This window comes from Portunus trituberculatus, chromosome 38, assembly GCF_017591435.1.
Source record: "Portunus trituberculatus isolate SZX2019 chromosome 38, ASM1759143v1, whole genome shotgun sequence".
Classification (NCBI taxonomy): Eukaryota; Metazoa; Arthropoda; class Malacostraca; order Decapoda; family Portunidae; genus Portunus; species Portunus trituberculatus.
The window spans coordinates 2,119,155-2,135,000 of NC_059292.1; the positions used below are offsets into that span (position 1 = coordinate 2,119,155).

Genomic DNA, 15,846 nt, shown 5'->3' on the forward strand with positions numbered 1-15,846 from the left:
ATATATATATATATATATATATATATATATATATATATATATATATATATATATATATATATATATATATATATATATATATATATATATATATATATATATATATATATATATATATATATATATATATATATATATATATATATATATATATATATATATATATATATATATATATATATATATATATATATATATATATATATATATATATATATATATATATATATATATATGTGTGTGTGTGTGTGTGTGTGTGTGTGTGTGTGTGTGTGTGTGTGTGTTATTCACCACGGTCGTCTAATGGTCACCTAGCTAGTCTTTAGCAGTGCTTCCATGAGTTGATGAAATCTTACCCTAGATTTTTGTCGATTTTACCCTAGATTCGAGTGTTTTACCCTAGATTGTCGAAGTTGCCCATTAATTGTTGATTAATACACTCTTATCATACATAAGTTTAAATATTGCCCCCACCCCCAAACACACACACAGGACTACACACTACAGCCACTACTGCGGCTGCTCTGTGTGGACTCGTCCTCGCAAGTGACTGACTCTGTGTGTGAACTGTGATCTAACCGTCCGAAGGTCCAAAACGTGTACGCGTAGTAGACGGGTGAGTGGAGACTGGGGAGAAAGGGGATGGGGTGGGGGGTGAAGGGATGATACAAGTCACGGGGATGATTGTGTACATGAATCGAACATGAAAGAGAACCAGCCTGCCACCAGATTGGCACCATTCCAAGCACACCTATCCATAGGACGGCAGATTACCCTAAAATTACCCTAGTTTATGCATTACCCTAAACACTACCCTAAGAAGGGTCCAATTACCCTAGTTTAGGGTATTTTACCCTAAAATGGAAGCACTAGCTGTTCAGAACACCTAAGAAAAGAGGGAAGCTGCAAGAGGCCGCCAGGTCTATACGAGGCAGTCCCAGTGTGCTTAAGCTACCTAATTCAAGAGGCCGCCATCTCCCAGTCTTTCCCATCCTTCCCCATGAATTTATCTAACCTTCTTTTAAAGCTCCCTATTGACTCAGCCCTGACTACATGACCACTGAGACCGTTCCACTCATTAATACCTCTCTTTGAAAACCAGTTTCTTCCCATTTCTTTCGTAAACCTGAATTTTTCAAGTTTAAACCCATTATTTCTGGTTCTGTCCCGCTACTGATCCTAAGAACTACATTCATGTCCCCTCTGTTAAAACCCTTATACCACTTAAATACTTCTATCAGGTCTCCTCTTAACCTACGTCTCTCTAAGGAATGCAGATTAAGTTTTTCAGTCTCTCTTCATAGGAATATCCCTCATTCCCTGTATCTTTTTAGTCATCCTCCTTTGCACTGACTCCAACAGAGCTATGTCCTTCCTGTAATGTGGGGACCAGAATTGTACCGCATAGTCAAGATGTGGCCTGACCAGCGCCAAGTATAATTTTAGTATTACTTCAGGACTCCTGCTTTTAACACTTCTAAAAATGAAACCTAATACTCTATTCGCCTTATTTCTGGCCTCAATACATTGCTTCCTTGTACCGAGATCAGAGCTAACTATGACTCCTAAATCTTTCTCATACTTGGAACTTCCTAGTGCCACGTTATCTATCGTGTACCTATTGCTTGGATTATCTCTACCTACGCTCAGTACCCTGCACTTGTTAATATTGAACTGCATTAGCCATCTATCTGTCCATTCTTTCATCCTATCCAAGTCAGCCTGCAAAGCCTTGGCATCCGAATCGGACCTAATTAATCTACCTATCTTTGTGTCGTCCGCAAATTTACTGATATCACTATTAATTCCACTATCCAAGTCGTTGATATATATTAGAAATAATAATGGCCCTAAAACTGAGCCCTGTGGCACCCCACTAACTACTTCTCCCCACTCGGAATTAGATCCATTAATTACTACCCTTTGTCGCCTGTCGTCTAACCACGCTTTAATCCAGCCTAATATTCTACCCTCTATACCGTGTGCTTTAACCTTTTTAAGAGCCTCTGGTGAGGTACCTTGTCAAAGGCTTTACTGAAATCTAAGTATAGAATGTCATAATTATCACCTTTATCTGCCGCCTCATAAACCTTACTATAAAAGCTCAACAAGTTTGTAAGACACGACTTCCCTTCGTAAATCCATGTTGTGTGATTTATCAAGCCGTGTTTGTCTAGGTGTTCCCTAATGTTTTCGCTATTATTGATTCCATTAATTTACCCACAACTGAAGTTAAGCTGACAGGCCTGTAATTAGACGTTAGGGTTTTATCCCCTTTCTTAAATATGGGAACCACATTAGCTTCTCTCCACATTATCGGTACCTCACCTGACTCCAGTGACATCCTAAAAAGTACCGCTAGAGGCTCGCTGACGACTTCCTTGCATTCCTTTAGAACCCTTGGATATACTTCATCAGGTCCTGGTGACTTGAATTTCTTTAGTTTATCTATCTCCTGTTCTACCATCGCCTTACTTATATGAATATCTGTCAGCTTTTCACTATCCTCTGCCCAAAATACCTCTTCGCTATCTGGGATTTTCTGTGTTCTGAGTGAAGACAGTTAGAAAATACTCGTTCATAATTCTACTAATCTCTTCCACTGAACTAGCCATTTCCCCATTTGTTGTCTTTAATGGACCTAATTCTTCTCTACTCTTTGTCTTGTATAACTGAAAAAATCCCTTGGGGGTCTGTCTTTGCTTGGCTGGCTACCCTCAACTCATATATTCACTTTTAGATTTCCTCGTTCGTTAACCGCTTAACTGATCAAACTAATTCATGGTATAGTGGCCTCAAAACCTCATCTCCAGCCTTTAGCCTCTTATATATTCTTTTTTTGCCCTATACATCGTTTTAATCTGTCTGTCATCCACTTAGGATCGTTGTTTCGTGATTCTATTGTTCTATATGGAATGTTGGCTATCTGACCGTCACTTATTTTACTTAGGAAGGAGGTGAGGAGGAGGAGGAGGAGGAGGAGGAGGAGGAGGAGGAGGAGGAGGAGGAGGAGGAGGAGGAGGAGGAGGAGGAGGTGTAGAGAAACACAGGTGAAGAGAAACACAGGTGCAGGGAGATGAGTTTATTCCCGACTAGTTTCGCTGATGCTTCTTCAGGGATTCCTCTGAAGAAGCATCAGCGAAATTAGTCGAGACTCATCTCCTGCACCTGTTTTCTTCACCTGTGTTTCTCTTCACCTCTTCCTCCAACTTGTCTGAATGTCTGAACATTATTATACATTATTATTATCATTATTATTATTATTATTATTATTATCATTATTATCATTATCAACGATATTACTACTATTATTTATCTATTATCATTATTATTATTATCATTATTATCATCATCATCATCATCATCATTTCATTATCTTCATCATAAGGTGCAGACATTTATCACCTTGGCGGGGATCGTTACAGCCTGCACGTTGTTTTACGACTCGTACCTCCCCTTGAGAAGGCTGAGGTGGAGGTGGAGGTGGAGGTGGAGCGGGAGGGGGAAGGGGAAGGAAGAACATACCAGGATCATTAGTAAGATAACAATGCCGTAACAAAACACTTCGAAACACTAAATAAGATCACAAAGAACGTGCAACAGTTATAACACAAAACACTTATTACATTGAAAGACGCCGCAGAGTTGCCATGACAACGAGCCAAACAAGCAGGGACAGCCGCTCCTCGCCCCGCCATGTCCCTTGACAAGAAGCTGACGGAGGTGTTTACTCTCTTCCAGGACAAGGATAAGAATGTGGTGTCTGTCAAGGATGTGCCAACTATCATCCGAGTGTTAGGTAAGATACATAGAAGCAACATTAACTGCACTTCAATTATTCACTCGTCAAACGCGCCACTTCCAACACTAATTGTTCCCCCAGACGTACTGTACACACACCATGATCGCTACCCACTAAGCGTGACAAGTGATGAATCCTGTGTCACGATATTATAATCTTTTCCTTTCTTTTTCGTATTTATTTATCCTAATAAAAATACACACACATTTAATTCTCAGTATATGGACAGCACTCTAGATATATACGGAATGACAATGTAAAAAAAAACAACACTTAACCATCGTGCTTAATTAAGTATGACGTAAGCTAAGAGTGATGGTAACGGTGGTGGTGGCGGTACAGGTCTGGTGCCATCGGAGGCGGAGATGCGCAAGACCGTGGCGGCCATGGTGGGGGAGGAGAGCGCCGACACTGTGCACCTTGCAGCCTTCCTTACTATCGCCAAGAAGCTGCTACTCGACCGACGGTAAGCTACGCACACGCACACAGCCACACCCATATACACCCAACCACGCACACAGCCACACCCATATACACCCAACCACGCACACAGCCACACCCATATTCACCCAACCATGCCCACACCTAACCACACCCACGCCTACCAGGAGAAAAGGTAAAATAAAAGAAACGAGGATTGGGAATGGGGAGGGATGAGGATATGATAAGACCACACCCAATCATGAGTGATGAGCCTGAATACTGTGACAGATTCCCGGGAGTCGGCAAAGAGGAGCTAGCGAGGGCCCTTGCAGTACTGGCAAAGGAAGGGCGCACTTATCTGGCAGAGGTTCATCCCCAGCCGGAGTCGAAGTCTGGTGGCATGTACGGCGAGGGAAAGAAGACCATGGTAAGAATAGTTTGGCTTGTTTCTTAATTAGTACAAACACGTCATGATATTGTCTCATCGAGATATCAGCGACTAAAACTTGTGTCGTTCATGTTGCCAGTTTCGTCCGGCGGGAAGCCTGGGCCGGGAAGAGTTGGTACGGCTGCTGACGTGTGAGGGAGAGGCGCTAACCCAGGAGGAGGCCGAGGAGATGATCCTGTCTCTGCCCATGAAAGACGCAGACCTGGTGGACCTGGACCAATACGCCACGCAGCTCGTGCCGCCCCCAAAATTCCACTGAGGCAGCTCAGCTCACCTCTGTTGTTTGTATCAAATTAAATAAATGAATTTGACGACTGACTGACTGTTTTTGTCATGAGGGTCACTTGGCGATGCTAGACGATGCTGACATTCCTGGCTATTCAAGTGTTCATGTTTTACGGTGCTGAAGTCTTCCGGAACAGTTTGGAATATTTTAAAATCAGAGAAAGTTTTGGCAGAACTACATCTTCGTGAAACAGGGAAAATAGCGCGAACTTTTAAGCATGTCAATTAAAGACAAAGTTTCTTGGTTATGGTTAGCCATAGCTGATCGACAGACGAGGTTATGACCACTCTCCTGTACGGAGACTATAGTGGACATGAGGAAAGCCGTCATTTCTCCTATAAAGAGAGAAGATAAATTTCTTAACGGGCCTTCTCCTAAGCAGCAATCTCCCTATTATATACTGTACCTCGATTCATGGACCACGTGCTACGAAAATAAATGGTCTGATCTATGAATGTCTTCCTGCATCGTGAAACCATTCGAAACCAGTAGGTAAATATTTGTTTTATCACTAGCAATCCCCAAGAACAACAAGCTTGGGGACCATGAGGGAAGACAGGTTTTCGGGTGGGGAAAGCTAAAATAGATAATTTTTGGGAATTTTTAAATAGTATAAGGGGAAAATGTGATTATTAGCAGCGATTCCCTACATTTGTGGCTGCATCCGCTGCATCAAGCGAAAACCCAAATGAGGTACTAACTATATCCAATATTGCAGTATAACCTAGACAGTGGTCTGCGCCCCCCATACTCCCTCCCCCAGTTAACCTAACCTATCGTAATTCTAACCTTTATACAAAATGTACCTCAACAATGGCAACGCTGCTCCCCAATAACAGAAGGCTCACCACAGCCGCTCTCTCCTAACAAGCTAACATGGTGCTGCTGCGCTGCGCCCCTTCAAGGAAATGAATAAATATGGTATGTATCTGGTACTACTCACAATACGGTTCATCCTCTCTCAAGAGAAACAAATGCAATACTATAAGCAACTTCCAGCATGGCGGGCTCTCATTGGACGTCCTAGAGTGGAACGTCCGTGATTGGTTTTGCTGTGATACGTCATTTAGTAACTACCGGCATGGTGGGCCATCATTGGACGTCCATGACACGTGATTAAATTGAATAGACACCACAACTCTAACAGGACCCACAGTGCCCTGTTAATGTAAACAACCACAAAAATAACGAGAGGAAAACTGAGGAAAACTGCTCGCTGGACTGTTTCTGGCGCATCACTACAAGCCAATAGTAGCCTTGCGTGTGAAAAAAAAAAATCAAACGTGACCTAAAGTGAATATATTACTATAGCAGGTAGTCGTGTCATGTGCTACTGACAAGGACCGATGGTAAACATTAACCCTTCAGCCACCACTAAAACAATGTCACTCAACACTCCCACCTACCATTACCTATCAACTGTCTACAGTAGCGCTTATCTAAGGAAGAGAACGTGTGTAGTTACCTGTTAGATCTATTTTAGTAAAGACTAAGAAATATAAAAATAATACCAAAGCACCTTCAGACTACTCGCTGGACTTTCCTGGTGTCTGGCGAGAGAGGTCCGGCGCCCACACCACCAGCAGACAGTTATCTTGCACTGGTGGAGGCCTGGAGGGACGAGAAGTGCAGGAGCAGCAGCAGCAGCAGCAGCAGCCAGCGCAGGATGAGATAGATCAACCATTTTAAGTGATCCGTCTTTTATGGACTCCACTGAATCACAAGAACTTTCTTCGCCTCTAAGGCCGGCCCTAGACGTAACTGTTTATCTGAACGATAAAACTGATCAGATAAATCGTTACGATAAAACTGACGTGTAGGGGGAAATTTGCGCAGATTTTGATCGTTTCAGATGAACTGATCGAGCGGCATGAACAGTTGAATCATTCAAACTTTTTATCTGAACGATCTAACGATTTTTTTCCTTTCAGATGAAAATCTCACGTGTAGGGGGAAAACTGTACAGATTATCAGTCTATTTGTGACTTGAATAAAGTGTGCACGCCTTTTCCAGCTTTTCACAAATTCTTCATTATGAATCGCAAAACATTGGAGGAGTTTATTGAAATTTACCAAACCGAAGAGTGTTTATGGAAAGTTAAGTGCAGTCAGCGTTTCGAGCGGTTCAGGTAAAGTTTCCACGGTTCGAACCACCTGACTCAATGAGCAACGGTTTTAAATAATCTACTGGTTCTTAATATCTCAATCCTACGACGACTTTGATAACGAAAGGAAAAAAAAGGAAAATGATGAGGCAGTAATCTGTGAACTACTCATAAGACCTTTCCATATCTCTGTCATGCCTGGGGTTAGTCAGTGCACATTAACAACACACTGATAAATGTATGCACAAATTACTCTGTTTGAATTTCGGATAACAATGTCACGTTTATTCAGAAAAAAAAAATCACCGTTTTCCTCTTGCCCAGGGGAAGGCACGCTGGACCACACCCTCCTCTCACTGCTGGCTGTCAGGGAAGCAGCAGGGCTCCGTGAGCCGTTATAAGACATGGCTTCATAGTTCAGGTATGCGAGTGTCTCCAGAACTTTCCTGTGCTGCTCCTTATTTACGTATTTACTTACCTTGTTATTTTGTGCTTTGGTCGGTTGGCAAGTTAATTAGTTAGTTGGTAAAATAATTAGTTAGTCAGGGACTTAGTTTATGTACATGACGGACGCTGGGGAAGGACAGCAAAATAATAAAAAAAACACAAGACCATTGAAGGAAAACGCACCTTTAAAGAAAAAAAAATGGAGTTTCAAAGTTCCAAAGCTGAAAATGACCGTGGGAAGCGAGGTGAGTCTTGAAACCTTATTCCCTCTACCTCAGCAATGCCTTCAGAGTGGCGGGAACCTCGTAGCCAAACATCTGAAAGTCGACCTCGTACTTGCGGAGAACACGCCGGAGCAAGGGCTTGGTGACGTTGGTATAGTAGTGCCAGTAGTGGGGCGAGGTGGTGGTGTTTGGCGTGGCATTCAGCTTCCACCCCACGTCAATCTGCCATACGTGTAGAAACTTTGTAGCAGCAACAGCAGTAGTAGTAGTAGTAGTAGTAGTAGTAGTAGTCTTAGAAGAGAGATAAACCGTAGTAGTAGTAGTAGTAGTAGTAGTAGTAGTAGTAGCAGCAGTAGTCTTGGAAAAATGATAAACAGTAGTAGTAGTAGTAGTAGTAGTAGTAGTAGTAGTAGTAGTAGTAGCAGTAGTCTTAGAAAAATGATAAACAGTAGTAGTAGTAGTAGTAGTAGTAGTAGTAGTAGTAGTAGTCTTATAAGAGAGATAAACAGTAGTAGTAGAAGTAATAGTAGTAGTAGTAGTAGTAGTAGTAGTGGTGGTGGTGGTGGTGGTAGTAGCAGTAATCTTGAAAAATGATAAACAGTGGTAAAAAGTAGTAGTAGTAGTAGTAGTAGTAGTAGTAGTAGTAGCCAGTGGCAGTATTAGAAGAGAGATAAACAGCAGTAGTAGTAGTAGTAGTAGCAGTCTTAGAAAAATGATAAACAGTAGTAGTAGTAGTAGTAGTAGTAGTAGTAGTAGTCTTAGAAAAATTATAAACAGTAGTAAAAGTAGAAGTAGTAGTAGTAGTAGTAGTAGTACCAGTAGTAGTAGTAATAGTAGTAATAGTAGTAGTAGTAGTAGTAGTAGTAGTAATAGTAATCGTAGTAGTAGTAGTAGTCTTGTAAGAGAGATAAACAGTAGCAGTAGTAGTAATAGTAGTAGTAGTAGTTGTAGTAGTAGTAGTAGTAGTAGCAATAGTAATAGTAGTAGTAGTAGTAGTAGTAGTAGTAGTTGTAGTAGTAGTAGTAGTAGTAATAGTAATAGTAGTAGTAGTAGTAGTAGTAGTAGTAGTCTTATAAGAGAGATAAAGAGTAGTAGTAGAAGTAATAGTAGTAGTAGTAGTAGTAGTGGTGGTGGTGGTGGTAGTAGTAGCAGTAATCTTAGAAAAATTATAAACAGTAGTAAAAATAGTAGTAGTAGTAGTAGTAGTAGTAGTAGTAGTAGTAGTAGTAGTAGTAGCAGTAGTATTAGAAGAGAGATAAACAGCAGTAGTAATAGTAGTAGTAGCAGTCTTAGAAAAATGATAAACAGTAGTAGTAGTAGTAGTAGTAGTAGTAGTAGTAGTCTTAGAAAAGTGATAAACAGTAGTAGTAGTTGTAGTAGTAGTAATAGTAGTAGTAGTAGTAGTAGTAGTAGTAGTAGTAGTAGTAGTAGCATTGAAGAGCAACACATCACACTAATGTCGATCAATACCAAGGTAAGAACGTAAACAGACAGACTGACAGACAGAGACAGACTTAAAAATCAATTATTCACAAATAGATTACTTTTTTTTTCTTTTCTTTTTACAACCATTAAGAAAACATCAGACAAGAAAAGTTCCAGCGATTACTGAGCTGACATGAGCGGTTCTCCTACGTCAGCGGTTCCCTCACCTCTATTACGCCCAGTTTGTTGACAATATACTTTAGGTCTTCGGTAAAGGTCTCCATATTGAGGATGAAGTCGTAACCGAGCGCACATGGGGAGCAGATGCTGTAGTAATTCCTCCAGTGGGCGTTCTCCAGCCGCTCCTTCTGCCGACACACACACACACACACACACACACACACACACACACACACACACACACACAGAAATCACGTACCTTCATCATAATCGTTCTCAGGCTGTCATTCGTGCCAACACTTTATTGTAGGATCTGTACCTCTTAATGCTGATGCAAGGTGAGAAAGGTATAACGCCAAGCAGGTAAGTATAGCAAGTATGTACTTTATAGCATGCCTGACCATCTCTCCTCCCAGTGTGACATGTTCCTGTGTGACATAAACCCACCTGATCCACGAGGACGTGTTTCAGGAACTCCGTAAAGGTGAAGGACTCCAAGCCTTGGTCTCTCTGCCTCGCCAGGTGCTTCAGCGCATCCTTTGAGAAGCGACTGTCCAGCACACCAGTTATTCATTATTAGTGCAAACATAGGCATGCTTTTTATCATAGTGGACATGTTGACGATAAAAAATAACGTTATTCATCTCCATGGCGTAACCTCATTAATGATTTTAATTCATAGTTATAAATTTATTGTCTATCTATTTATCTATGTTGTATTTATTCATTTTCATATCTCAGTTTCAGCAAACTAGACATTTAAAATTCATCAGGTCAGCTCGGCGCTCAGCTATGATATGCACTCTAGTGGCGGACCGATGCTCGCTGTCACTCGCTAAGGTAGATAGATGTTCGTCTTTCCCAACTTGTCTGTCCTTGAAAGGCTAAGTTACATTTTTTTTTTTTTCAGATTTTGCAAAAACTCTCTCTCTCTCTCTCTCTCTCTCTCTCTCTCTCTCTCTCTCTCTCTCTCTCTCTCTCTCTCTCTCTCTCTCTCTCTCTCTCTCTCTCTCTCTCTCTCTCTCTCTCTCTCTCTCTCTCTCTCTCTCTCTCTCTCTCTCTCTCTCTCTCTCTCTCTCTCTCTCTCTCTCTCTCTCTCTCTCTCTCTCTCTCTCTCTCTCTCTCTCTCTCTCTCTCTCTCTCTCTCTCTCTCTCTCTCTCTCTCTCTCTCTCTCTCTCTCTCTCTCTCTCTCTCTCTCTCTCTCTCTCTCTCTCTCTCTCTCTCTCTCTCTCTCTCTCTCTCTCTCTCTCTCTCTCTCTCTCTCTCTCTCTCTCTCTCTCTCTCTCTCTCTCTCTCTCTCTCTCTCTCTCTCTCTCTCTCTCTCTCTCTCTCTCTCTCTCTCTCTCTCTCTCTCTCTCTCTCTCTCTCTCTCTCTCTCTCTCTCTCTCTCTCTCTCTCTCTCTCTCTCTCTCTCTCTCTCTCTCTCTCTCTCTCTCTCTCTCTCTCTCTCTCTCTCTCTCTCTCTCTCTCTCTCTCTCTCTCTCTCTCTCTCTCTCTCTCTCTCTCTCTCTCTCTCTCTCTCTCTCTCTCTCTCTCTCTCTCTCTCTCTCTCTCTCTCTCTCTCTCTCTCTCTCTCTCTCTCTCTCTCTCTCTCTCTCTCTCTCTCTCTCTCTCTCTCTCTCTCTCTCTCTCTCTCTCTCTCTCTCTCTCTCTCTCTCTCTCTCTCTCTCTCTCTCTCTCTCTCTCTCTCTCTCTCTCTCTCTCTCTCTCTCTCTCTCTCTCTCTCTCTCTCTCTCTCTCTCTCTCTCTCTCTCTCTCTCTCTCTCTCTCTCTCTCTCTCTCTCTCTCTCTCTCTCTCTCTCTCTCTCTCTCTCTCTATATATATATATATATATATATATATATATCTTACCTGGTGGAGGGCATCGGGGCTCCATCATTGTACTTATCCCTGTAAGCGGAGACGAGGCGGTCCAGAGGGTGCCGCACGGTCATGACTGTGGTAGTGGCCGTGGACTGCACTGCGGCCCACGTGCCCAGGACCCCGAGCTGATGGCTGTGGCAAGAAGGGGACCAGCACAAGGTTCTCTCAGTATATGTGTAGCTCAAGGATCAAGTAATTATTTGTGAAGTCGTTCATGTATTGGTGCAAATTCGCAATGTAATAAATCCATGTCTATTATTAATGAGCACTGTTTACCTGTTATATTGCAATGATTGGATGATGTAGCTTAAAGATTGCATAACACACACACACACACACACACACACACACACACACACACACACACCTGGCGAGTAAGGAAGGTAATTCGTGTACAATTTCTGGAGGCGCAACTTTGCCTGCGATGGCCGTGATGTGTGTCTTCCAGGTGGTGGAGCCCGCCTGGGGGAAGAAGGGAGAGAGAGATGTCAGTGTATGGAGACAGACTCTGTAAAGAGATGAAATTATAAAACACACACACACACACACACACACACACACACACACACACACACACACACACACACACACACACACACACACACCTTTGCAACAGCACACACCATCAACTTGTACTTCTTGCTGTAAAAAAGGTTCCTCTTTATTGTTCTTGAGGCCGAGTACTGGAGATGGCTCTTGTGGCGGAGACAGGCAGCTTTCATTCTCAACAGTCTCTTTGCAAATCGCTCCTCCATGTGCCTCATCCAAGAGTCTGCGTCAGGAGCCTTCGTCGTGGTGTTACCGGCAGATTCAGTCTCATTTGTGTTCTTGTGCTCACGAGGAATGTTGGCTGCGGTCACATTGCTGAATGAATCATTGTAATTGTCATTGTGTATGGTAAAGGCTGCAAAGAAAGGGTCTCCAAGGCGTTGTGTAGCGTTGACAAGGGAAAGAATGTGTATGCCTTGTGTGGTGGGACGGAGAAAAAGGAAAGAGAAGAGGACGAAGGATGCTGTGAAGGCCACCGCTTGCTTCATAGAGGGCATTATGACGCCGTTACTGGACAGCCGTGGTCTCCATCTGGCAGCAGCTCACCGCTTCCAGGCTCTGCAACACACTGTAGCGATCTGATGAGTCTTGTTCAGGAGTCATCGAATCTACTCCCTGCAGTGCCACTCAACGTTCATTACATATTGATCACTTCGCTGGCGTCCGAGTGTCGATTTGCAATGCATCTGAGGAACAATTGTAGCAACAGAGACGATAGAAGACTTAGCAAACTTATTTATTCTTTATAGATAAGATCTTTTTGAAGCACGAAAAGGAATTCTGAAAGTTTTAGGAAGGTGAATCACGAATTGTGTAATAAAGAAATGAGCCTGAAGATCACACATCCGCCATAGCTTCCCTCAGTCTATCTTTTTTTTTTTTTGTTCTCTTTAACTGCCTCCCCCTGCCTCCCATTACCATCACATAAGTCTGTTCACCACATTCATCCGGCGCATGAAAGTAAGAATCACCGCAACACATGACCACAGCTTGGTGATTTAGTGTCAAGAGATGGTCATATGGGCGCCGAGAGAAATGCTTGTCGGATCTAAGGAGGCTCACAAATGCACACCTAATGATCCACGGAACCACGAACTTGCTCTGCGTCAGGAAGTTATTTGTTTGACCATTGTGTGTTTTCTTTCTTTCTTTTTATAGTTAATTACATGGCGCGTTGCTTGAAATACCCACGTATTCAGAAACGCTTTGCTCTCCCACAACGATCACTTTCAAAGGCCACCTAAATGATAAACCGGGTTCTTAAGAGCGTTTCTCCTGTTATTAATGTAGGAATGTTATCAATGTCACTAGAACCATTTAAAACATGTTTAGAAAAACGTAACTTCATCTATAGAGCCTTTTGAAGATAGTGGAGGCGCGACGCAGAAATGTTTGAGAGAGTTTCCTTAAGCTAGTTCCTTGATTTATTTCATAAGGAAGCTCTTCAGGTTAGCCACTATTCACAACCTGACACTAATCATTTCACAGTATGTCTGGAAAGGGAGTACGTCGATTACTTTCCCGGAGTGATGTAGCTAATGGCGCGCTTCCTCGGAGTCTATACAGAAGGACGTGTGAGGCGGGGCGTATGAAGCGGACCTAAGAATGTGTAAAAAAAAAAAAAAAAAAAAAAAAGCACGAAAAAGGCTGAAACATTGATCTTGATTTATTAAACTCTTTGAAATGCACTAAATACTATTCCAAAGTGATTGCAGAAAAAAGATGATACTGGTGCGTGTGTGCATGAACGTCTAGCCCTCATTCTGAAACGCTCTCATCATGATTATTTTGAAATATCAGAGAGATCAGATGGGTTCTTGAGAGTGTTGATAATCTTACTAATGTAGAAATATTGTTAAAGTCACTAATACCATAAAGATACATCTAAAAATCCTTGTAACTTCAAAACTGGAGCTTTACTGAAAGTACGTGGTGGAGGCGCAGCGGATCAAAAGTGTTTCAGAATGCGATCGGGGAGACGACAGCGGTGCGTGAGGTTTGTTCCAGGCAGAGTAATAATCTATCTATACTACCTATAATATACGGAACGCGTCACCACCACCACCATCACCGCCACCACCGCCACCAGTACATTTGTTACCAGGAGCACCTGTCACCATAGTGAGGGTGAAACACACACAGCGAGGAGAACACAGAGCCCCGCCCGTCACGCAGTCCTCTCCTTGCCTCGCTTCACTGAACACTACGACGTCAGGTCAGTCTTACGTGGTTTGGTGTGTTTCTCGCCAGGGAGTGCCCAATGCCATTCTAGGACATGGCACTTTGCGGCGTCTCACACTGGCTGCACAAATAGATATCCAACAATTTGTAAATAATTCATTATACTACATTTGTAAATAATCGTCTGTTGTCCAACTAGTGTACCAATTAATTCACTGTTTGATAAAGTCAAAGGAGTGATGCGATTCAATAATTGCTGTGACGTAATTGATGTGAATGCGTGATGCAGTGATGCAGTGCTAGGCCGATGCCGTTACGTGTTGGGTCTGGAAGGAAGGAAGGGCTGCGACACGTGTAGCAAGGCATGGAAGGGCGCTCACGGTCTGTAGAAAATGATAAACACTGGCTAGAAAAACCGTTATTTATTGCCCCCTCCCGTTACTTCCGTGGCTACAGACACTAGAGTAGGTACGTATAGCGATCGCTACGCAACCAACCGTAAACAAAGGGTAGGAGGAGAGGAAGGGGGGGTGAGGGGGAGGTTAGACTAGGACCAGGGAGTGAAGGAATTAAAAAAGATGTGGAGAATAACACCTATTTATTCTTATTTAATTTTTTTTTTTTTTTCGTGTGTGTGGAAGAGATACAGAGGGTCACAGACAGAGATTCAATAGTAATAGTGTAAGACTCAACTCCACACACACTTGAAGCAGAAGGATTCACCACCTCACCACACACACAGAAACACACACACACACACACACACACACACACACACACACACACACACACACACACACACACACACACACACACACACACACACACCTTCCATGCTGCCCTTTAATCAGACACGTGTACTGTGAGCCAAGCGTTTACAGTTCAGATTACCACCACTCATGCACAAGCTACAAGAAACAATTATCCCAGTCAGTTTTTGAGTTAGCGCAGCAATATTACACAAAACAAGGCTCTTCAGGAGATATAATGGTGTAGTAACAAGCAGCGCCCCTCCCTACCCGCCGCCACATGCACACCGCAGCCAACACCTCCGTCCTGACCAACACATCATCGAGACCTGCACGTGTCATCACCAGCGTCACTTAGATAATGACAGTGGTATAAATAAAACCTTTCTTCCTCTCGGGTGGTGTTGCAGGTGGCCTCTCCGCCCTAGCCCGCCACCATGCCGATCCTCAGTAAGATATGCAGTGTCCTAAGAGAGTCCTATTCCCTGCTTAGCACTGTATTCTATCATACGGCAGACCCCGTTGATTCCAGACCTTTTGCTTCCCGCCATTCCCTTGCGGCTGCCCTCCCGGCGTGCTGCGGCCTGCGTCACCAGCCGGCCACGCTTATCATACTAGTGACTGAGGGAACACCAAAGCCATTATGAGAGTGAAATAAACCCTTTCACTGTTATGGTTGTCTTTGGTTAACTTTGAGACTATTGGGACAAACTGTTGGATGGACATAAAGAAAGGGAATATGAGGTTAACTTCCTCTTTGCTTCTAATAAATAATCATATGAATAAATAACTAAGTAAAACGTGAATAATCAACTTACTATCTAACTGACGAGGCAACTAATGAATCAAGTATATTTAGCATCACAATACCACCTTTAGCTAATTTTTTTCCGAAAGATCCCAAGGGCGTCATCCATCTTGTCCAAATTATCTTTCGGCAAGGTACCATCCCTCTGATCTCGCATTCAAGCATGACCGGCAGACATACATACATATATCGACCTCGCACTGCATGTCTGACAACTGGAACACCTATAGCATCAGTCGCCCGCCGCCCCGGCCCGCAGCAGCTCGTCACGCATGCCAGTTTTGTAATTACACCCGCCAGTCCGCGAAATTACATCTTTGCCTAACTCGCGAAACTCAAACTCTAACCGGTAGA

The 15,846-nt window shown here is 42.9% G+C and overlaps 3 protein-coding genes across 4 annotated transcripts in view; 2 read left to right on the forward strand and 1 right to left on the reverse strand.

Annotated features, from left to right (window-relative positions):
- The first annotated feature begins 3,641 nt into the window (after window positions 1-3,641).
- On the forward strand, window positions 3,642-4,988 carry LOC123514958 (dynein regulatory complex protein 8-like). The gene is made up of 4 exons (XM_045273236.1): window positions 3,642-3,799; window positions 4,145-4,268; window positions 4,514-4,652; window positions 4,753-4,988. Exons 1-4 carry the CDS (start codon window positions 3,697-3,699, stop codon window positions 4,930-4,932), a joined length of 546 nt encoding a protein of 181 aa, XP_045129171.1. The 5' UTR covers window positions 3,642-3,696; the 3' UTR covers window positions 4,933-4,988.
- A 2,635-nt stretch (window positions 4,989-7,623) lies between these two features.
- LOC123514794 (carbohydrate sulfotransferase 14-like) overlaps window positions 7,624-15,846 on the reverse strand; it is a 10,382-nt gene continuing 2,159 nt past the window's right edge. Inside the window, exons 2-7 of the mRNA XM_045272973.1 lie at window positions 11,811-12,440; window positions 11,573-11,667; window positions 11,194-11,337; window positions 9,788-9,890; window positions 9,388-9,528; window positions 7,624-7,957 (exon numbers count right to left, since the gene is read on the reverse strand). Of these exons, the coding sequence (XP_045128908.1) occupies window positions 7,781-7,957; window positions 9,388-9,528; window positions 9,788-9,890; window positions 11,194-11,337; window positions 11,573-11,667; window positions 11,811-12,251 (1,101 nt within the window). The 5' untranslated portion in view covers window positions 12,252-12,440 and the 3' untranslated portion in view covers window positions 7,624-7,780. The remainder of the gene's footprint in view (window positions 7,958-9,387; window positions 9,529-9,787; window positions 9,891-11,193; window positions 11,338-11,572; window positions 11,668-11,810; window positions 12,441-15,846) is intronic.
- Window positions 13,895-15,846, forward strand: part of LOC123514793 (TWiK family of potassium channels protein 7-like) — an 11,750-nt gene continuing 9,798 nt past the window's right edge. The window contains exons 1-2 of one of the 2 annotated variants that reach the window (XM_045272971.1): window positions 13,895-13,969; window positions 15,095-15,134. In XM_045272971.1, the coding sequence (XP_045128906.1) occupies window positions 15,122-15,134 (13 nt within the window). In that variant the 5' untranslated portion in view covers window positions 13,895-13,969; window positions 15,095-15,121. The remainder of the gene's footprint in view (window positions 13,970-15,094; window positions 15,135-15,846) is intronic. The other variant, XM_045272972.1, reaches the window with a different exon arrangement.